The sequence below is a fragment of the Schistocerca nitens genome, chromosome 8 (genome assembly GCF_023898315.1).
Source record: "Schistocerca nitens isolate TAMUIC-IGC-003100 chromosome 8, iqSchNite1.1, whole genome shotgun sequence".
In the NCBI taxonomy this organism is placed as follows: Eukaryota; Metazoa; Arthropoda; class Insecta; order Orthoptera; family Acrididae; genus Schistocerca; species Schistocerca nitens.
The window spans coordinates 204,777,138-204,801,678 of NC_064621.1; the positions used below are offsets into that span (position 1 = coordinate 204,777,138).

The 24,541-nt window shown below is 41.4% G+C and overlaps 1 protein-coding gene across 11 annotated transcripts in view; it reads right to left on the reverse strand.

The window, feature by feature from the left end:
* Nucleotides 1–24,541, reverse strand: part of LOC126199364 (protein polybromo-1) — a 355,023-nt gene that overhangs the window by 315,899 nt on the left and 14,583 nt on the right. For 10 of the 11 annotated variants that reach the window (XR_007540157.1, XM_049936255.1, XM_049936256.1 and 7 more), the window contains one exon: nt 18,835–18,975. Coding sequence is in view for 10 of the 11 variants with exons in the window: in XM_049936255.1 (XP_049792212.1) it covers nt 18,835–18,975 (141 nt within the window). In the remaining variant the exon portion in view is untranslated. The remainder of the gene's footprint in view (nt 1–18,834; nt 18,976–24,541) is intronic. The other variant, XM_049936250.1, reaches the window with a different exon arrangement.

Genomic DNA, 24,541 nt, shown 5'->3' on the forward strand with positions numbered 1-24,541 from the left:
CTTCCCTAAGGTCTCTTGGCAAGTGATTTCTCACTAAGTGATGTGTGTCAGGAAAAGAGTGGTTCCTGTGATGTAAGTGTCCTAGCCACCAAACCACAGGCTGTGTTCCTCAAGAATGGCACAGATGCACTATAGATTTGCAGCACTCAGGGCCATCAGGTTTGTCACATTGTCCTTACATGTTGTGCTTAGAACGTTTTGTAAGCATTGCAGATGAAGCTATTGAGATTACATTATTCTTTGGTACATGATGTCCAAGTCTCAGCACCATACAAAAGGGTGCTTCATAAATGAGCATTTTTGTGGTCACAGAAGTGTTTATTGTCCCATACTCTTGTTGGGACCTTTCCAAATGTGTTCACCACTTAGCCAGTTCTTGTGTTTATTTCATCATCTAGAGAAAGGTCTTCCGACACTAGAAAACCAAGCCAACGGAATTTGTTGACTACATTCAACAATGAGCCACCTAATATGTCTGTCATATCTCTGTATCCTTGTGCCACAATCACAGTCTTCTTTACATTCACAGACATGGACAAGAACATACATGCAGGAACAAATCTGTCCATCAGCCTTTGAAAGTAGACTTGAGTGTGTGCTATGAACGCTGAATCTTCAGAAAATAAAAGCTTACTTATGAACACGTCCTCACAATAGCACCTGGACCTTAGTAATGAGATGTTGGAAAGTTTCCCGTCAGCCCTGGTGTGTAGATGGATGCCCGGGTTTGTTTTCCAGAAAGCAACTTTGAGAAGTAACAAGGGGCCAGTACACAGCCTTGACAAAGTCCACTTTGCACAAGAAAAGGGTTTGATGTGCTTCCTCCAAATATTGCAGCATCCATCATATCTAAGAATGTCGTATCGGCCGCCGCACAGCAGCCGTCAACTCGGCGCGGCGTGCTACAACACGTGCGGCACACAGCGAGTACCGCTGGTGCCGCACACGATGTCAACAAATGGCGTAAGTGAATGCATCATCGCGGGGTTAGCGGCAGCATACACACCACTATCAATACGGATTACCCTGGCGGCGCTGCCCTTGCCACCAGAGTGAGCAACCGTATAAGGGCACCATCTACCAACATTCTGATTGGCCGGACCTGCGGATTTAAGCAAGCTCCCTGAGCCCATTTAACCAGTTAAATCTTCGCCGATGACTGTGTTACTACCCGGCTGCTGGATTCACGACGACCTAATAATACTGTGGCCTCCCTGGCTGGAAACTTGCGATGCGTCGGTATCGACTGGTTGGCAATGGTTTGGATTTGTATTCTCTACTAGCGACTCTGATTTCTCCTTGGCGCTACAGCCAGCAAAGTGTAGTGTAGTCGAACCTAAGTTTTGTTTTGAGTGACAGAAGGTCAAATAAATTTGGTTATCACGGAATATTTGTTGTGTTATAGTGCGGACATAACAAAGAAAAGCCTCGATTATCTTCACGAGTTTTGGAGGAGATCCGTTTCTTCACTTATACAGCATACAGTTCCTTCCTGTTGACTGGGTCAAGTGACACATTTAGGTCGACAAAAGCAACGAACCATTGGGTTTTCTGCTCATGGCATTTCCCCTAACTTTGTCAGATTGTGAAGGTCGTATCAGTAGAAGATCACTGGGTTTGAAACTCGCATTCAGACTCACAGTACACGTGCTCCGCAAGATTCTTCAGTCTGTCCAGCACCACACAGGCAAATGCTTTTCCGATAATAATCTGCAGCGAATGTCCAGGGTAGGAATTGCAATCACCGCAATCGCCTTTACCTTTGTACAAGAGTGACAATGTTGACATTGCGTATATCCTGTGCATAGTACCCTCAGGCCCATATTCCAATAAAAGGTTGTAGATCACTGAGACGAGCTGAGTCAGTTTGTTCTCTGTGGATGTTGTCTCTACCAGGGCATTTCCTGCATTTAAGCTACACAGCAGCCCTCTGAAGCTGCTCTCTAATAGGCACAGCATCCAGCTTGTGACATGTTGACAATTAAGAAATTTCTCCTATTGCTTTTGGGCTGACGTTGACCAAATGTGAATAAAGGTTGGAATAGTATTCCACCCACCGCAGTCTTCTTGATACCTGCATATACTCCACCCATGCTTCCAGCCTCGACACACTCCTGTATACTTCCTCAAAATCTCTAACAGCACTAGTATACGTCCAGTGTCACGGTCAGCATTATGGAAGGGGCATGTGTGAAGAAAATGGCAAATCTTTCCTTTTCGTTAAAATCAGTTCTAGTAGATGGGGTGTGTCTTGCATTTACAGTACATGTTAACAACACACAGTTGGTAGTTGGCACAAAATTCAAGTGGCTGTAAACCATTCTCATTCAACTTGCCCACTCTGTGTGTACTTAGGCAGTCTGGCCAAGCAGCAGAATCACATCCAATATGGGCACTTAACTCGCCTAGAATGCACAGACGGTCTGCAGGGTGCACTCACTGCACCACTTCACTGAGACATTCGTAAAGTCCACAGTTGAGGTCAGCACTGGTGCATATACAGTTATTAGTATCATTGGTCCACTGCTAGTTGTCAAACACAAAGCCATGTTTCGTTCTGAGATACCGATCTGGCTTTCAGTCGATCGCTATGAATGGCAAAGCCAATACTGTGTTGTTTGGGATTAGCAATATCCTTTTCCTTCCAGAAAAATGTGCAATTTTTCTTCCGAATTGAACCCTCATCTGCTAGCTAGGTCTCCTACAAAGCTGTAATAGCAAAATTAAGCCTAGGTAATTCATGTCCACGACAGCTATTTGTGTGGATCTTGAAAGCTTCCACATGTGTCTGGGAAGCATTGCATCACAGTATGGATACTCTACATCTACATCTACATTCATACTCCGCAAGCCACCCAACGGTGTGTGGCGGAGGGCACTTTACGTGCCACTGTCATTACCTCCCTTTCCTGTTCCAGTCGCGTATGGTTCGCGGGAAGAACGACTGTCTGAAAGCCTCCGTGCGCGCTCTAATCTCTCTAATTTTACATTCGTGATCTCCTCGGGAGGTATAAGTAGGGGGAAGCAATATACTCGATACCTCATCCAGAAACGCACCCTCTCGAAACCTGGCGAGCAAGCTACACCGCGATGCAGAGCGCCTCTCTTGCAGAGTCTGCCACTTGAGTTTATTAAACATCTCCGTAACGCTATCACGGTTACCAAATAACCCTGTGACGAAACGCGCCGCTCTTCTTTGGATCTTCTCTATCTCCTCCGTCAACCTGATCTGGTACGGATCCCACACTGATGAGCAATACTCAAGTATAGGTCGAACGAGTGTTTTGTAAGCCACCTCCTTTGTTGATGGACTACATTTTCTAAGCACTCTCCCAATGAATCTCAACCTGGTACCCGCCTTACCAACAATTAATTTTATATGATCATTCCACTTCAAATCGTTCCGCACGCATACTCCCAGATATTTTACAGAAGTAACTGCTACCAGTGTTTGTTCCGCTATCATATAATCATACAATAAAGGATCCTTCTTTCTATGAATTCGCAATACATTACATTTGTCTATGTTAAGGGACAGTTGCCACTCCCTGCACCAAGTGCCTATCCGCTGCAGATCTTCCTGCATTTCGCTACAATTTTCTAATGCTGCAACTTCTCTGTATACTACAGCATCATCCGCGAAAAGCCGCATGGAACTTCCGACACTATCTACTAGGTCATTTATATATATTGTGAAAAGCAATGGTCCCATAACACTTCCCTGTGGCACGCCAGAGGTTACCTTAACGTCTGTAGACGTCTCTCCATTGATAACAACATGCTGTGTTCTGTTTGCTAAAAAATCTTCAATCCAGCCACACAGCTGGTCTGATATTCCGTAGGCTCTTACTTTGTTTATCAGGCGACAGTGCGGAACTGTATCGAACGCCTTCCGGAAGTCAAGAGAAATAGCATCTACCTGGGAGCCTGTACCTAATATTTTCTGGGTCTCATGAACAAATAACGCGAGTTGGGTCTCACACGATCGCTGTTCCTAAATGTAGTGAGACAGCTTCATACACTAACAGAAGACAAAAATCATACACCAAGGAGTTTAGCAACACAAACATATCAGAAAGATGATGTCTATTCCAATTTCGCACCAGTCACATAAGAGAGGCACTAGTAGCAGCACTATGAGACTGCAAATCATATTTGCTTTAAATACACCATTATAATGGTTGTATGCATTAGTTTCATCTGAGACTGGGTGCGGTGAGTTTAATGTTAGTCAAGAATGTCTTTAAGGTGAAGACACCATTATCAAAATCTCACCAAGTTTGAATGATGTTGTGTAATAGGGATACCAGAAGTTGGGTGTTCCTCCTGCAATACTGAAGTAAGACTTGGCAGAAATGTAGACACTGAACATGACTGGTGGCAGATGTGATCACGAGATTGTACAGTCACAGGAAGACCGGGTTCCAGATGGCCACGTGGCTCTACCAAAAGGGAAGACCATCACGTTCGGCGTACGACTCTGGCGCATCATACTGCATCTGCAGTAGCAATTTTAGCAGCAGTTGGCATCATAGTGACACAACTAACTGTTACAAATTCACTACTTCAAGAATAACTCTTAGTCAGACGTCCTGTAGCATGCATTCTACGGACCACAAACCACCGGCATTTGTGACTCAAATGGCATCAAGCAACTGTCCATTGGAGAGCAGGGTGGAAGTTTTCTGATGAAATCTGGTTCTGTCTCAGTGCCAGTGATGGCCAAGTGTTGGTTATGTCAGTTGAGAGCCTGCAGCCAACTTATCTGCTAGCTAAACACACTGAACCCACACCTGGAGTTATTGTCTGGGGGTGCAATTTCAATCTGACGCACGAGCAGAATTATGCACTTCAACACAACAGACTTTAGATAACCCACAACTTCTTTAGGACCCCTTGTAACACGTAAGAGCTTCACAATACCAAAAACTTCATTTTCTTCTTCTCCTAACACTACTTCTTTACTTAAACTAATGTAATAATGTTCTTCTTTATCATATTCAATGTTCACTTCTCCGACACTTTTATTAAACTTAACTGCACTTAGAAAAAAATCAGTTATCTAATTGTCTGTTTTGTCCTCATCCTTCTGCTCAATTATTTTGATTTTCCACTTTTCTCACATGCCACTGTTAAGTGCAAAAACACACAAACAGGAAAAGTTAATAGTTTAAATTAATATACTTAGTGTAGCTACAAGAAAAGTTAAGGTTTCACTTTTTGGTGCGTGTTACACTTCACGATACATAACACCAAAGTGCCAATAAAATTTTAAATAATGACATAAATGTCTAGCCTTCTGGGCTCAAAATTCTTCTAAGTGGCTGGCCCTCAAAGTGATAAGCTTTAAATGAGAGTTAAATACTCTGTAATTTAAGAACTTCAAAGCGCATTCTTACATGTAACATAATTCATCTTGCGTAAAATGAAATTTACTTTGTAAGTAACACTTTTCGAACCACCATTCACAATATTTTCCCACGACCTGTTCAAATTCGTTTCAGCAGCTGCCAGCAAATGCCAGAAAACAGGCATTACTGAGCACGCACAGCTACGACAACGTAGGAAGCCCGTATGTTTGTATGTATATAGCATTAAATCTTACATTATGAAACAGGATATCAGGATATTCCAAGAGCATCGGAATTTTGTAAAACATACTAAAATGCATAATTCGACTTAAAGTGCACATTCGTACCTCCAGATTCAAAATAAGTAGGACCCACCCTGATATTAAGCTTTTCAATGTGGTTTATGATATGCAAATTTTCTTGGAATACCAGTACTATAGTATCTCATGTTTCATCTTTATTATGACATGAAGCCATACATGCTAGATGATGAAAACGTGCACTCGAAATTCGGCAAACAGTTGAAACTAGCCAATAGTGTGGAACGAGACACTTCTTTACAAATAAATTGACTGTATTTGCAGAAAAGATTAATAAAAGCCAAATTTCTTTGGCAAATAGACTAAAGTAACTTCATAGTTCTGGAAGGCCATTAATGCTCGACTGCTGAAACCGTGGAAATAAAATAAATTCAGAAAACAGAAACTAACAACGAATTTTAGCCATCCATACTTATGTGAATGTTTTTTAATTTACTTTGTAGTTCCCATCCACAGAAATCAGTTTCGTTTTCATTTGATGCAAAAACTGTAAACAAAAACATGGGTCATGTGGAGACTACCCCCCTCCCCACTACAACTCAGATTACTCTGCAGATGCGCAAATCTGGCAGCATGGGCGCGCCAGAAAAATTTTTCGGGGTAGCTCCTAGCCTCTTGTTGCTACTGCTAATACTGCTAACAGCCACACTTCAAGTAGCCAGAAGCAGTAGAAGGTACAGCTCATATGCAACTCAACTGCGCATGAGCCTGCTGGCAACTGTTTAAACAAACCTGACGCACACATTTATGATGTCATGCTCATCGGAAGCAGTTTGTTGTTAGGAAGTATCGCATACTCTTCATCCTAAAGCCTTCGACACATTTTGCTGTTGGCAGACACTTGTGTGTGCACTGTGTTTTAACGTCATAAACGCATTTCCTTTGCAACTTAAGTTTTATATTTTTTCCCCTCTCATTAAGGTTTTATTGCTGCAGTATTATTCTGCAGTAGTGGGATACAGCGAAATTGTTTGTTAGAGTATTAGTTATTACCAGTCAGAAATAAAAAAAATTTAACTGAAAAGAAAAACAATGAAAAATTACCAAAATTCTAAAATATTCTCAGGTTTTTCCCGGTTTTCTCCCAGATGAAAAAATTCCCATGTTTTTCCCAGATTTCCTGACTGTCCCAGGGCATATACACCCCGCCCAATCAAGCACACATGCGACATTATCGGACGACAACTCCAGCAGCATTCAGAAACATCATTAACCATCCCCGTATTGATCGAGCAAGTGCAATAGGCATGGAACTCCATCCCGCAACTGACATCCAGCGCATGTACAAGTTTGCATGCAACATTCTGGCAGTTACACTGGTTATTAATGAACCGGCATTTCATATTTGCAAAGACTTATGTTGTGCTTACATTAACCTGTGATCTTGCAATGTTAATCACTTAAATATGTTACCTACACAAATGTATTCCTGAAATTTTGTTATTCTACATTAATTATTTTTTGCTGTTGAGATTTTTTCCCCATCAGTATATTTCCTTTTTGTTTCAGCAGATGTCAACATTATGCCGATGACTTTCAGCAAAGCTAGTGTTCCATACTCCCAAGTGAAAAACTGGCACCAAGGTGGGCCAGTAGCTAACTAATTGAGGGCTGTCCAGTTTGAAGCAGACTGTGACTGGCCAATAAACCTTCGATGGGGCCTCCCATTATCAGTAGCGACCCTGGTGCCCACACACAAATCCATCTTGTTCCAGACTTTTAACCAATGAAATATAACTGTTAATTTCACATAACTGTAGGTTGACGGACTGTCCTCTCCATACATGCTATTTCAGTTTGGATGTGTTTTAGGTGCCAGTGAGCTTGCCCACTACTTGTGCCACCCTCTCGGCCTTGCTGAATGGTTCCACAGGGGTGAAAACACGTGACCTGCACAGTCAGGTCAGCTGCAGGTATTTGCCTCTCATTTCTGGTTGCACCTTACTCGCCTCTAACAGAAATGTCAATTCTGTGATTAGCTTTGAAGCTCTCTTCCCTTTACAAATTATATATCTATATTGATTAAGGATGTATCTCTGAAACAAAGTGGTGGGAATCAGGATACGAAAAAGGAAGAAGGGGTGTTGGGTAACATACTTCGTGTGACTCCTCAGTCGAGCTTGGGCGACTACCAGTAGCTATGCTATCATCGGCATGGCCTTCCACATCTTCAGAGCATGCAAACCCTCTCACCCACATGAATAATGCTACATTAAGGTGACGTCATTACTAAATACACAATATATCATCCAACACCCATAGCGCACATGTGATAGAAATATTTCACATCTACAGGCTACAAACAGCCCCAATCTTGTCAAAACTGTGAAAAAGACAAATACCCATTATGCTTTTGTAATGACAAAATCTCTAAAATGTAAATCAACAAGGTTAGGAGGTTATGTCTCATTCAAAAGTCATTAAAATCACATCCGAAAGATAAACTGAGTAACTTGTTCAAAAACATCAGAAGAGGGCAATTTATTGAAAAATGTCCGTTGCAGAGCAGCTGTAATCAAAATTCAAATGTATCAAACTGCACTGCCGTTAAAAAATAAAATTAAGGTGATGAAACACAGGTATTATTCCTCTTGGTGTGGTAGCATCATTTGAAAAAATGATTATAAACCATAAGAATGAAGATTCTTGAAGTGGTAACACTGAATAAAAAGTTCTCAGTTTTCCTACTACATCAAGTAATTAAAATTGTACGAGCACTCGTCCAAGTACTATGACCGCCAGTGGGCTGCTGGTACATTCCTTATATACACTATAGTTCAATTCTTTTATCTTGGCGGCTTGCGCATGCCTGCCCAGACGCGGGAGACTGCTGCGTTGCCAGTTGCACACGACGCATGCGTCAAGAGAAGCAGCGCAATAGTATAGCATAGTTCGCAAGCTTACGTTTAGGGGTGAGCATGCAGTTCATGAAGTAAAGCCACCACGGCCGCATTAACCCTTTCGCTGCTACAAAGACGTGCTCCCTGCATTCCACACTGTGCGCGATTTTGTCACTGCACTGCTCGCCTGTGCAGACCCATGGTGTTCCGACTGCTTTGACACTCTTATCATTCGATTCCACAAAAACTATTTGGCCCAAATATTTGATTTTTACACATCTTCTTGATTGATACCTTCCCCCCATAAATGACTTAATTTTGTTTCGATGTTCAACGGAGTTATTATGCAGCATTAAATATAGTAAACCATTGCATGAAATTTTGAAGAGTTTGCAGAGGTAAAAGTCCATAGAGTGTACTTTCCATATGGTCGATTTTAGTTGCCACAATGTTGAGAATGAAATGTGGACAAGATACCTAAATTTCATATAAAATTTACTGTATAACAATATCTCATTTAATTTAAGTACCACATAGGTGTCATATGTAATATTGAGAAATATTCCATCTTTCGCGACTGTAACAAAAGTTTTATTTACACTGGGCACGTTTGGCTTTATTTTAAAGCACTTCAATCAATCAAAAGGAAGTAGACAAAATACATTAAACAAAGCTGTGGACTTACAAAAACATTAGGACTTGAATATACCGTCTATCAGTGAAGTGCTCTGAGCTATGTCAAATATAATTTTTGTGTGTGGCACACACAAACAACATTTATTTGCTAAAACACTGATCAGCCAACACAAACGTTGAATATTGTGTTACCGCAGCACAAAACTACGAAAGGTGACTTGGCAATGGAGGAGACAAAATACTGTCCTCTGAAGATGCTTCAAAAGAGAGAAATGCATCTGGTCTAAATAAGTCCCTTATTACAGTTGCAGAAGAGGAATATATTTCAATACCACTGGTAGAACTGCGACTGTGGAACAAAAACAAGAAAGAGAACATGAGTACCATTGTGTATGTGCCATACCTTTCATTGATTGAATTGCTTTAAAATAAAGCCAAAAGCGCCCGGTGTAAATAAAACTTTTATTAAAGTCGCAAAAGACTGAATATTTCTCAATATTACATACGACACCTATGTGGTACTTAAATTAAATGAGATATTGTTATACAGTAAATTTTATATGAAATTCTGGTATCTTGTCCACATTTCATTCTCAACATTGTGGCAACTAAAATCGACCACACGGAAAGTATACGCTATGGACTTGTACCTCTGCAAAATCTTCAAAATTTCATGCAATGGTTTACTACATTTAATGCTGCACAATAACTGCGTTGAACATCGAAACAAAATTTAGTCATTTATGGGGGGAAGGTATCAGTCAAGAAGATGTGTAAAAATCAAATATTTGGGCCAAATAGTTTTTGTGAAATCGAATGATAAGTGTGTCAAAGCAGTGGGAACACCATGTGTCTGCACAGGCGAGCAGTGCAGTGATGACAAAGTCGCGCACACCGCGAAATGCGGGGAGCACGTGTCTACAGCAGCAAAAGGATTACTGAAGAGACAAAGCACTAGAAATTTCAAAAAACTGCATTCAAACGAATAAAATTCGTGAAGTTAAGACACTTCGATATTGTTTTTCAATAAAGAAAATATTACGCACTCCACAAGGTTTGAACTCATAACCTTTCGCTTAGTAGCCCAACACCTTAACCGTTACACTAACGCAGCTCGTCTGCCAATAGAATGCCATGAGGACTCTAACATGTCACACAAAATACTGACCAACACTATTGGTATGACTGTGAATTACTCATGCTTCGTCGAAGTACAATAGGAAATAAACAATTACCGCTGTTCTTTATTGCTATCGCCTGAATTGGTAGTCTTATTGGTTGTTTGGTTTAATTAATTAATAGAATATGAAGCAATTGGTATAAAGAATGCTTTTCCAAACTTTCTATAAAAGCAAGTCTGCTATCAAGACATTACTTTTGTTCTATTACTTTATTTATGACTGAACGTTTCTAAAACTGGAGACACTCATCCGTGCTCTGCACTGCAGTCAAGATCTGGCAACGTCATTCTCTGTTCATTGGCTGACTGTGTTTTGTGACGTCAGATACGCAGAACGAACCTAAACTCGGCCGCCAACATAAATGACGCACACTTTAGCTGCTGTTTGTGATGTCACTGATGCCTGCGGCATCGCCATATACTGGCATATGTGGACTCGGCATTCAATAAGCCCATTTTAACCACACAATCATTGGATACTGTGCGGTGCTGAGCTGAACTGCAGGCCACTCTCTCTATTTGGTGTGTTATTTGTTATTTTAATCTCAATGGCTTCATTAATTACACATTCCCAGAAGCCATTCGTGCAAGCCACGATGGACATTTTGTCAAGTTTTATCCGGTGCCCGTTTCTAAAGCATGCTCAGCTAAAACAGATTTCTCGAGATAGTGTAGGCAATAAAACCTCTCATGCTCTTTCCTTCATTGTTCCACAGTGTGTTTATCCAATATAAGACTGGCCACAATCGCAAGGTATCTTGTAGACCCTAGGTGTTTTGACACCTGCTGCATCTTTAACTGGTCCCAATAATTGGCGGATTTTCATCGGAGGCCCTAAGATCGATTTGATTTTGTGTCGTTTCAGAAGGCAGCTTATGTTGCCCGACACAGAGCCACAGAACGGCAATAAAGCAAGTTTCTTTTCCTGCTCCTCATTGGTGGTCTTGCTGTGAGTCTTCATGTGAAATCCTTTCCTTTATCTGACATTATAGACATTGTTCCCAGACCTTGTGCAGATGGCTCAGCTCATGCTTCAGGTTATCAGCGTCTGATATTCTTGCATGCTGCACCAATGTTTGTAAAACAGTGTGCTTCTCTGCTGGGTGGTGATGACTGATGGCGTGCAAATAAGTGCCTGTGAGGGTTGGTTTTCTACAGTGACCGAGCAAGGTGGCGCAGTGGTTAGCACACTGGACACTTATTCGGGATGAGACAGTTCAAACACGTGTCCAGCCATTCTGGTTTCCCTAAATCACATCAGGCTGATGCTGGGATGGTTCTTCTGAAAGGGCACAGTCAATGTCAAGGAATCCATTTCATTTGTGGAAGAAGAGAATGTCAAGGAAGGGCATGGCATCTCCTTTTTGTAACTTCATGGTAAATAGGATGTTACTGTTAATGCTGCTGAAGTGTTCCAAGAATTCACGTCCATGGGGCCAAGTGACGAATGTGTCATCAACATATTGAAAGAAACTAGACTTTAATGGCACCATGTCTAAGGCAATATCATCAAAATTCTCCATGAAGAGGTCTGCAACAGCTGGAGCTAACGGGCTCCCCATCACAATGCCATCCATCTGATCACTGATTGGTTGGTTGATTTGGGAGAGGGGACCAAACAGCAAGGTCATTGGTCACATCAGATTAGGAAAAGCTGGGGAAGGAAGTTGGCCGTGCCCTTTCAAAGGAACTATCCCAGCATTTGCCTTAAGTGATTTAGGGAAATCACAGAAAACCTAAATATGTCCGGACGCCCCTCTAGTCGTAATACTGGCCATTGGCCAGAAAATAAGAATATGTCAGAGTGTGCCTAAATAAATCAATCACTTCATTTACAATGGATTGGGATACTAGGTCCAGACAGTCTTTGTTAGGCACATTTGTAAACAGCATCACCACATCAGAACTGACCATAATGTCGCCCCCATTACAACAAAGACTGTTAATTCTGTTAGTAAAAATCTGCTTAATTTTTGATATGATGCTCAGTGTCAGAAATGTGGAGCAACAAGTCTGGCCAAGTGCTTTGTCATCTTGTTAGTTGGTGAACCAATGAGATATGATGAGGCAAAATGGCATCCTGTCCTTGGAGATCTTCGGTAGAGCATTGGAAGTAGATGATTTTGAGTGTCTGTGGGAGAAGATTCTTGACCACAGTGTCTTCCACCAAACAGAGGTGGTCAGATGTCTTTCTGTACAACGGCCAATCTTACAATCAAATGTAAGGCATTGCAATAGGTAGCCCCTTCGCTCCAGCTGTTGCAAACTTCTTCATGGAGAATTTTGAGCATATTGCTTTAGACCTGGTGCCATTAAAGCCTAGTTGTTGCTTTCTATACATTGACAACACATTCGTCATTTGGTCCCATGGACGTGAGAAACTCTTGAGTTCTTGGAACACCTCTATGGCATTAACAGTAACATTCTCTTTACCATGGAGGTAGAAAAAGAAGCTGCATTGCCCTTCCTCGACGTACTCTTCCGCTGCAAACAAAATGGATGCCTTGGCCACAGCATCTATAGAAAAGCAAACCCACACCGACATGTACTTGCACACCATCTGCCATCACCACCAGGCACAGAAGTGCACTGTTTCACAATCACTGGTGCATCATGCAAGAATGATATCAGATGCTGATAACCTGCCTGAGCCACCTGCGCATTATCTTGGAAAAATGGCTATAATGCCCATCAAATAAATGAAGTGATTTCACACAAGACTCACAGCAAAACCACTGACGAGGAGCAGGAAAAGAAACTTGCTTTCTTTCCATTCCGTGGCTCTCTGTCCGGCAAGATAAGTTGCCTTCTGAAATGATAAGATCAAATTGATCTTCAGGCCTCTGACAAAGATCCGTCAATTCCTGAGCCCAGTTAAAGAAGCAGCAGGTCTCTGAACAGCTGGGGTCTACAAGACGCATTGCAAGTGTGGCCAGTCTTTTGTTGGACAAAAAAAATGCACTGTGGAACAATGCAGGAGAGAGCACAAGGGGTTTTATTGCCTACGGTCCCCCGAGAAATCTGCTTTAGCTGGGCATGCTTTAGAAAATGGAGCAGATTAAAAATGACAAAATATCCATCGTGGCTCGCAGAAATGGCTTCTGGGATTGTGTAATTAAAGAAGTCATTGAAATAAAAATCACCAATATCACACTAAAGAGAGACGGTGGCTTGCAGCTCAGCACGGCATGGGATGGGATGGGATGGGATCAAGGGATCGCGTGGTCGAAGTGGGTGCATCGAACGCCGAGTCAACGTACGCTGGTATATGCAGATGCCACAAGCACCAGTGACGTCACAGCTGGCGGCTAGTGTCTATTGGGGTATATCAGCAGCCCACCGGCAGTGATACCACTTGACAACAGCCACAGAGTACTTGGCTGAAAGCTCGTGCAATTTTAATTGCTTGTGCAGTTGGAAACCTGGGAACTTTTATTGATTATAAACTTTGACTGTTACATCCTCACATAAATAGAAAAAGTAGGGATAATTCAAAAATAATATCATTTCTTGCATCTGTTACAAGTGAGGTGTATAAAGCTACTGAGAATTTTCTAATAATAATAATAATAATAATAATAATAATAATAAAATTAAACAGAAGATGATGAGAACAGCAATGGTCCAATGTAAAGCCACAAGACGTATCAAAACACCCATACATTGAAACTTCCTGGCAGATTAAAACTGTGTGCCAGACTGAGACTCGAACTTGGAACCTTTGCAAAGGTCCTGAGTTCGAGTCTCTGTCTGGCAGACAGTTTTAATCTGCCAGGAAGTTTCATATCAGCACACACTCTGCTGCAGAGTGAATATCTCATTCTGGATCCCATACATCTTTTCAAAGATTTATCTGGTGCTGAAGAGGAAAACAGTGAACAGAATATCAAAATACTGAATTTTCAGTGTTTAAAATCACTGCTGTGCACAAAAATCCTTCTGTTGTACCATCTGAGGACCACATAATTCACAAAGATTTTAAAATAGTAAACTTTTCAATTAAGTCTCCATTTTATTGGGCTCAAATTTTATCTAGGATTTACATTGTGTCCTCCATCATCATTTACCCTCAAGTTGCCGAAGTGACGTTAATTAAAAAGGACCTGCAATACGGTGGCCGAACTCTCCCGCATGGGGCCTCCCGGCCAACAATGCCATACGATCATTTCATTTCATTAACTAGCAATACAATACTACACCAGCACATTGTACATCACTATTAACTGTACACTTTGAAGTGGTCCCCATGTCTGAAATTGTGTGTATGTTCAGATAGTGAGTGCCGTTTCTCGCAAACTCTGAACTGCTGCCTCTTTCAACACTACTCAAACTGTGTAGTTATTTCTTGATGTGGACTACCTCAGACGTGCAGTTGTTCTTCTGCTGGAATCTGTAAACTGATACCAACGCTCAAGTTTCTATCATCATCATCATCATCATCGTCATCTTTAACAATTTCCAGCCCCAGGCTGGGTCTGTTGGAACATAAGTGCTGTAACTACCAATTTTGCATGTGTGCCACTTCATAGCTCATGTGTGAAGTCTGTGCCTGATTCGGTCACTAAGGGCCACCCGGCCTGCTAATATGAAAGCAGTTGCGCGCAGCCTGGAGGCTGCATCCCCTGTTGGAATTAATATGCTGGAGTGCAAGGCTTTGTCGGCCATTTGTGTATTGTTTGATTGTACTGTCTGTTGTCTTCCACATGTGCGTAGAATTCAAGCAATAAATTACAGTGTTTTTGGGTTAGAACAACAAGCCTCACCATATACTCCTGTTTTTTCCACTACCTTTCTGTGCTCACTCTGGTCCAGTCCTCGCCTCTTTTTTCAACACATTCCTCCACACCTTTGAGCCATCTATCCTTTGGTCTTCCTCTTCGTCATTAACTTTCCGTCTCCATTTCATGTGTCTTCTTGGGAATCCTCTCGTCTTCCCTTCTCTTTAAGTGCCCATGCCTGCTTAGCTTGATGCTTCGTTCCTGTTTTGCAAGGGTTCCTCTTTCACTATTTTCCTTGACCTTTCATTCCTCATTCTATTCCTCCTTGTTACTTCTATCCTACTTCTGAGGAACTTTATTCCACATGCCTGTATTCAGCTTACATCTCTCTTCTTCATTACCCGTGTTTTGCATGTGTAGGTCAGTACTGGGATGTAGTAACTTCTATATATCTCTTCTTTGCTTTTTCCATGGGATGTCTTTGTCCTGACCCAGGCACCTAACACTTCACTTCACAGGAATGCTTCTGCCTGTTGCCATGTTCATCGATCTCTTTCTCATTTCTTCCACTTTCCTAATCACAACTTCCCAAGCATTTGACACTTTCCATCTTCAATTGCTCACCTCCGATTCTTATTCTACCAGTTGATTGATCTTTCTAGTTGTACACAGGATCTCGCAATTATTTACAATAAATTTCATAACACCATTGCTTTCATCTTATCTTCAGTTTTTCTGCCACCTTAGACATTATCTCATTCAAGACCACAATGAGGAGGGCAGGTGAAAATGCACTGCCCTGTTTCACACTACTTGTTTGCTGAAATTAATCTGTTCTTTCATTTCCCACATTAACACATCTCGACATTCACTCTGATGTTGCATAAACTCAATTTGCCCAGCCGCAAGTACCAGAGCATGTACCAAAAACTGCCATTGTCCCACTCTGGAGGCATGCAACATACATCAGGACCAAAATACATGTGCAAACAATAACTTTCAAACAGTTTACAATTCAAAACTAATTAGCTACTAACAAATACTTCCACAGTGGCAATCATCATTCATGGGCTAGGTAGATCTTGGGTGACACCATCACCTTACTAAAAGTAATACATTACACCAAAACTAGTCCCTGTTAAAGGTGTCCCACATGTCACCCTCGTATTCGGATGCAGTATTGCACTTGTCTATTGTAGTGAGTTACAAATTCTAACATTTCCAGATCTCTTAGATCATAACGAGACTGTAGAATTAGCTGCTCCAGTTCAACCCTATCAACAGGGGTGTTGTACACTTCAGTTCAGAGATGACCCACCACAGAAAAATCTGAAGGATTTAGGACAGGTGATCTTGGTTAGCAATGATCAGACCCTGCTGGATCTATTCCTCTTGCGCCATACTGATACATTAGACATTTTCTGACAGCAGCAGCAAAATGTTATGGTCCCCCACCCACAACATTAACCAACAATGGACCATGGGTGAAATTTGAACCCAATTAGATGGAGACGTAACCAAAATCTTTAAATTTCAAATACATTTGTACTAACTAGACTATTATTTCATTCTGTAATCAGCAGCAGCTCCCAATAATACATTCGCAATTATTTTGCAAATGGCTCATGTTTAACGGAAAGTTTCTGTCTCAACCTTCACTGTTGTCAGCAGTGCAGCGATCAGATTTACATAAAATGGAACTCTCAAATACAACAGAAAACCAGAGAAACTTTCCCCTAGAAGATCGAAAAATAAGTAAGGATCAATGGCATGTAGAGATTCAGTCGGCAATGAAAACCAATTATTTGACACATGGAGAGTATCTACATGACATCTTTTGAAATAAAACCACATTTACCACTTTGGGGGGAAAAAAATCAGCAGATTAATTAGTCTCGTGTTCAAAAGTCAAGGTGAAGACTGCCCTGGTGTGGTTATCAGGAAGAGGATGAAGAATAAGACTAGCATTCTACACATCAGTGACAGATGACAGAACTCTGAATGTCATAGATAGACACCTCAAAAAGAGAAAGAAACAGGCTAAAGACAGACTTGGCTGGGATTACTAAAGTGAAATGGAAAGAGGAACAGATTCCTGGTCAGATGATCACAGAGTAATAAAGGCAGAATCAATGAACGATTTAATAGGTATTGGCATCATTTTAAATAGAAAGGTAGCTAACAGGTTGAGTTACTGCAGGCAGTGATAGAATTATTCTATTGAGGATTGAAACTAAGCAAACACCAACCATCACAGTATTTGTTTATGTGCCTTTGTCTTCACAGGTTGATGATGAGTAGAGCCTGTATTTTCATGTAAACACAAGATGCATCCAGGTTTGCAAGTTTTGGCCATTTGGGCAGTAAATGAATATTTCAAAGATTTTTCAATATAATACCATTAATTTAGACAAGTATTATGCATATTATATCATTTTTCTGGCTTCAGTGCAGATATTACAATAACTTGCGTGTTGGCATCTTTCATTGACTTTTTTGCTTATGAATGATGCCAAAACAGCAGAACATGAGTAATTTTGCAAGTTTTGTTAGAATCTTTAAACTTCATAGTAAGCTCAAACACCCTACTTTGGTTCAGTAGAAGTCAGTATATTTCATACCTTCTCTCACTGCTGCCTATCCTTACTGCCTACAGCGAATGGTACGAATTATTATACTTTACCAACATGACATATAAAGTGTGTTGCCAATAAGACACAAGATACTTCCCACTGTGTCATTACTCTCTCCAATGTATTACTCTCTCACCTCAATTGCCTCCGAAGTGAGGCAAGCGAGGATACGTCACTAAACCACTTCCTTCTGAGCTTTGTACTACAAAGTCAATTGACAATCAATCCCTTTAAACAAAGGAAAGCAGCAGAATTCTCTAACATTTGGGATCTAATGAATACAGGTACCTGATAAATTTGTGTCCAATTATAAACTTCAGTTGTAGCTCCTACTAAGACTGCAGATAAGACCTCGTGTCAAAATGGATCAAAAGGAAGGAATTTCTAAGAACGGGTGGTGGTGGTGTCATTTACTGAAACTGTTGCAACAGGGATGGAAGAATTACATATTAACCTTATTTTTACCAGACAGTAGCATAAAAGAATATTTTTCCTAAACACTTGTACAACATATCAAGCCACTTTGTTTAAACCTCACCAAGTCTAGAAAATTTACAAGTAAAAAAAATAATGTTGATATAAGCTGCACTTCTTTCACAGATTAAATGCTCATATAAGTTTCAAGGAGATTATCATGCAACTGTAAAAATGAAATCCCAGAAAGACACAAAATGTGCGAAGTGTGCACAATCATTTATTAGTACAACACCAACTACGCGAATGCAAAATCCATTTTTTGTTGATTATGTGACATTTTGGCAGTAATAAACATAATATTTGAAAAACTGGTGAATACTACATCCAGTCATTTTTTTAAAGGTACACAAAATTAAATGTAGGTACTTATGCAAGTCGGCACAATTCAAAAAAAAAATAATAATAATAATAATAAATGTTGGCAATAAAAAATACTAAATTAATATCAAAGTGATCTTTTAACATTGCAAATAACTTTACAAGGCTAAAAAATGAAACTTCAATGGTTTCCAAGTAATGCTAAAATATGGAATGGTGAAGGTAAGTGATAGTGAAATGATGAAGTAGCTGCAGACACAACAACCATTGTTGGAAAATTGCAATGCCAAGTCCTAAATGAATATGTTGTCTACTACTGCCGTTATATGATAACTAAACTATATTATATTATTTTACTCACTATTTTACCAACTTTGAGAATGATTTTTCCTTTGCGGTCCGAGTCATCAGTGTGTTTTGATTCTGCTTCCATCAAGCTGGCTTTCGTCGAATTAAATAATTCCCACAGATCACAGGCATCACGATATTCTTGTGACATTCTCTGCATGCACAAAAATTATTTAATTAATGACTGTAGTACTGTAAGTAAAATAATACAGCGCAATTACATCAAAATGCTGTAATTAAATTTTCACTCTGCAGCAGAGTGTGGAATGGAATTCACTTTCTTAAAAATATGAAATTATGAAGTGTATAGGCAAAAATCTCTACTAAATGAGCTATACAGATGCCCATGGCTCAATTAAAAGCTTAGAAAATTAGGAGAGAAGCAACAGTGGATGGAAACTTTGGATCAGCTGGACAGTTTTACCTGCAAGGGAGATTTATACAAACTTCTGAAGGGTTTCCATAACCACCACTCGATTAAGAATACAACATATTGCCTCTCAAAAATTAAGACAATATGTTAGGCTGAAACCTACAAAACAAACAAAATCATAAGAGAAAGAGTTGGTCAATGTAACAAAGGTGGCAAATGAACTGATATGGAAGATATTCAATGGATTAACTAGCTTTCAAGGTGTAGTCTCCATGTAGCAAAAGGGGGAGAATTTGAGCTTTTGAAGAGGTAAACAGAAAAGTGAGTCACCGCAAGTCAAATGGAAACACCAAAATGAGAAAGAGTGTGTGTGTGTGTGTGTGTGTGTGTGTGTGTGTGTGTGTGTGTGTGTTGGGGTTTATGGGCGCTCAACATCAAGGTCATCAGCGCCCTATGAGAAAGAAATTGGCAATCCTGGCTCTGCTCCCTTTCCTGTCAAGTTTGCTTTGACTACTTCACCCAGTTTTCAAACAGTGGGAAATCCAGAATGGAATAACAATATTATGAAAACGACTGATTGCTACTCATCAAATAGAAGAGACACTGAGTCACCGGCAGCCACAACAAAAAGACTGTTATACATTTATCTTCCAGCAAAGTGCTGTCTTCCAAAATAGAAAACACACATGGGATCTATTTTGGAAGAAGGCCTTTCGACCGAAAGCTAAAGGTATACTGGTCTCTAGGGTAGTCAACCTGAAGCACTATGAACATCTGTAATGATACTACGCTATTCTGCGGCGGAGTATGCATGCCCAGTTTGTATAATTCAATGCATGATGCACAAGTAGACTTAGCTCTCAATGACACCTGCAGAATCATAACAGGGTGTTTGCACTCAAGTCGAATGGCTTTACAACTTCGCAGGAATAGTGCCACCACCTGTTCGAATAAAAACATATGAATGAGGAAAGAAAGGAAGTGAAGCAAGAGAGAATCCATCCTCTGTATGGGCACAAACTGCACCTGCAATGACTGGACTGAAGTCAAGGAGGAGTTTCCTAAGAATGTCAATGGCACTTGGAACCACTGCTGAAAAAGCTAGGTTGCAACTACGGAGGGCTACAACCTACTTCCTCCTGGATGGAGTACAGTTTCAGAAACCCTACCTCCTGGCTATGAACAGACTGAGATCTGAAGAGGCAGAGCAAATTTTAACTTGGCAAGAAAGGGATACACTAATCAAAATGATATTCAGTGCAGCTCTGAAGAAACAGACTGTTCATCATCTGCTTCAATACTATGTCCAGCCTCCTACAAAGGTAATTAACTTTATCAAGGAGCAGAAAATGCACTGGAAGCGGCCAAGTTTTGGGTGAAAGTAATATAGTCATAAACTATGTATATAACACACAGGTTTCTCAATTCTCAGTCAGTAGCAAGCCAGGGTGTGAATCTGACATTCAGCAAAGCTACAATCCCACTTTAAATTGTCCTCCACAGATGGGGACAAAAATCAGGTTTTAAGTGAAATCCATTTGACCATGGCATAATAGCCCAGAATATTTTATTAATTGTGACAATTCTGGCCATGAAAGTATATGTTTTAAAAGTATGTGTATGTTTCTGACACGAGAATAAATAACGTTTCTCCCCGTTTTGTTAGAAGTTGATGCCCCAGGTTCAAAACATTATGAATTTGTTGCCTGTTACATTCGCGTTTCAATTTATTTCTTTTTGTCACATAAGAAATAAAATTTTATCCCAAAGGTTCAGACAATGCCTGTCACTTTGATTTAATCAGCTCAGTCTATAGGAATGCCAGAACCAAGTCCAACAAAACCAATAAATGAGCCCAATATTAAGAATCTTAGTGCTTCTTGCTCCAGCTATTGGTTAATTCTTATTTTAATTCTATATAAACATCAACATCACCATTAAACAAGGATGACAAAGGTTCGTGCACAAATTGTACTGAAAGGTCTCTCTTTATCACAAGCGAAATGACAACATTAACAAAGTGATCTTGATCTTTTCTCATTTACTGAGCAAGACTGTCATTATTGTTAATGAAACATGGTATTTTTTTCAATAAGATCCTTTGTTCTTGTTCTGTACTCTTTGTCCAGCCAATGCCAGGTCAACACTGAAATGGCATTTTCATTTACGGGGAACCACTCATATCCATATACAGACTATTATTACAATAGAGTCACCAATCCGAATGGCATTTTAAAGTTTCCTTATCCGCCACTTCCCCCCACCCAGAGAGGAATTTATGTACCTCTTCTGCCTGCATCTAGTGTAACCACATTGCCAAATGTGGCATTATATTTGTGCAACATGTATTCAAGTATTTATCTAAATGAATGCAGAAAACTGCCTAAAAACCACATCCAGGCCAACCAGGACACCGGCTCCCATCATTAATCCACACCGCAGATTCAATCGACGGCCAGCATGTCTTTCCATGTCCTGGAAGCGGGCAGTTTAACATATTCAGCTATCCAGGCAGGTCATTAAACAATGAAATAGTTGTCAAACCGAAAGTGACAGGCATGCAGATCTGATATTCTCTCTCTCTCTCTCTCTGTCTTTTTTCCAGAAAGGCACAGGTCAGTCCACTCGAATTTGTGTCTGATGGACAAAAGGTAAACCGACATTATAACTAGAAACACATTTCTGCTTGTGTGTTATGTTTGGAGGGTAGCAGTTGTCTTTGAAGCCACTAATAAGTCCTCAGCATACAGAGCAAAGGGTTGTCCACTGTTGTAGATGCAATATCCACAAGTGGCTTGACTGGATAGGAGAGACTTTATTTAGCACAGAAGGGATGCAGCCATAAAAACTGTGATAAGTGTTGTTGCCAGGAATGCTTTATACAAACAGTGATTTCTAGGAAGCTACCAGACAGATTGAGGTCAATGTCCAGGAAGTTGGCATGTGTGCTGAAGAGAAGGTGTGGAGACAGCGGAGGAATGAAGATACAGCATCTTGGCCCTGGGTTTAGATGATGAAGATATCAATTTAATCTGAACCAGACAAGGGATTTAGGATCTCATGTGGACAGAAAGATTTCCACTAGAGAGCCCATGCACAGGTTAGCAACAGCCCATGCACAGTCTCTCCCCTCCTCTGCTCTATTTTCCCATCCCAATCTACTCCTCCACCTTATATGCCACTTAGAATCCCCTTCCCTGCATCAGGGCGAGCTCACCAGTGCCTCATTCTAGTCCTATTTCTTTGCTGCACCTCCTTTTCAGCCCTGTCACGTTTCTCTCCCTCCTTTATACTCTCAACCACCCAATTCTATAAAATCCCTCTACTCAGTCTACTTGTTGGTTGGTTGTCTGGTTGGTTGGTTTGTTTAAAAGAGGGGGCAAGGGACCAAACTACGAGGTCGTCGGTCCCTTGTTCCTAATAAAACAATGCCACAAGTATGAGATTAAAACAGATGAGACATTCAACACAAAACGGAAAGAAAGGAAAAACCACAAGAATGAAGAAAAGGCAACAAACACTAGAAACAACAAAAGAGGACAAGAAAACAATAGAGAGATGCTAGAAAAAGAAGTGAACAAAACAAGAAAGCAAATTACAGTGGCTGGCCGACCACGAGAATAAAAAGGAAAAGTCAGCCACTCTGCAACACATTAAAATCTCCACCCTAAAAGCACTAGGGTGGAGGACACAGACAGACAAAGGACATACGCTAAAACTTAGATCAAATGATAAAACCTACCCTCATGAACAAAATGTAAAACTAAATCACCCAATGAGGCGTTGTCAGATAAAATGAGCGGCAACGAGTCCGTTAACCCAAGATTTCGTTGTTGGGCAGTCAAAGTGGGACAGCGCACTGGAATATGGGCCACTGTCAACTGGGCGCCACACTGACACTGAGGTGGGTCTTGATGGCGCAAGAGGTAACCATGGGTCACCCAAGCATGGCCAATGCAGAGCCGGAAGAGAACAACTGATTCCCTGCAAGAGCCCCGCATGGAAGACTTCCACACATTTGTAGTTTCCTTAATGACACGCAGTTAATTGTGCATACTGTTGTGCCATACCGTCTTCCAAAGCCGAAAAATCCTGCGGCATACCTTAGAACGCAGGCCAGCTTCGGAGATGCCTATCTCCAGAAGCAGTTTCCGCATCACCTGTTTGGCCAGCCTGTCGGCAAGTTCGTTGCCTGGGATGCCGACGTGTCCTGGGGTTTACACAAACACCACTGGAAGACGGGACTGGTCCAGGGCATACATGGATTCCTGGATGGAGGCCACGAAAGGATGATGAGGGTAGCATTGGCCGATAGCTTGCAGGCTGCTCAAGGAGTCAGTACACAGAAGAAACAATTCCTCGGGGCATCAATGGATGCACTGAAGTGCACGAGATATAGCCACCAGTTCTGCAGTGAATACACTGCAGCCACCGGGCCAGGAATGCTGTTCAATATGGTCTCTGTGGACAAACGTGAAGCCAACATTACCATCAGCCATCAAGCTGTCGGTGTAAACCACTTCAGAGCTCCGGAACAATTCAAGAATCAATGAAGTGACAGCGGAGAGCCGCAGGATTAACTGAGTCCTTAGGGCCATGCAAAAGGTCCAGCTGGAGTTTCAGCCTACAGCTGCACCACGGAGGTGTAAGTGAATGGACCTCGACGAGAGGTGATGAAGGGAAGGACTCCAGTTCAGACAGAAGCAATCACATGCGAACCGCAATCGTTAGCGCTGACCTGGGCCGCCCATGCGGGAGGTGAACTGACGTGGTTGGGAAAAGAAGACAGTAATTAGGATGTTCAGGAGAGCTATGAACGTTTGCAACATAACCGGCGAGCAGTTGTGCATGTCTGATCTGCAGTGGAGGGACTCCAGCCTCCACCAGTACGCGTGTCACCGGATTCTTCCTAAACGCTCCTGTCACTAGTCAAACTCCGCAATGGTGCAATGGGTCAAGCAAATGCAATAATGCTGAGGGCGCCACCGAACCACATATCACACTCCCACAGCCAAGGCGGGATTGAACAAGGGCTCTGTAGAGCTGCAGCAGTGTGGTGCGATCCACATCCCAGTTGGTGCTGCTCAGGTAGCGGAGGGCATTGAGGTGCTGCCAACACTTCCGCTTAAGCTGACGAAGATGAGGAAACCAAGTCAAATGAGCACAAAAAACCAGACCTAAGAATCGATATGTCTTCACTACAGTGAGTGGATCATCATTAAGGTACAGTGCCGGTTCCAAATGAACAGTACGATGCCAACAGAAATGCATGACACGTGTCTTCATGGCGGAAAACTGGAAGCCATGGGCAAGAGCTGATGAATGCACTTTGTGGATGGCTCCCTGC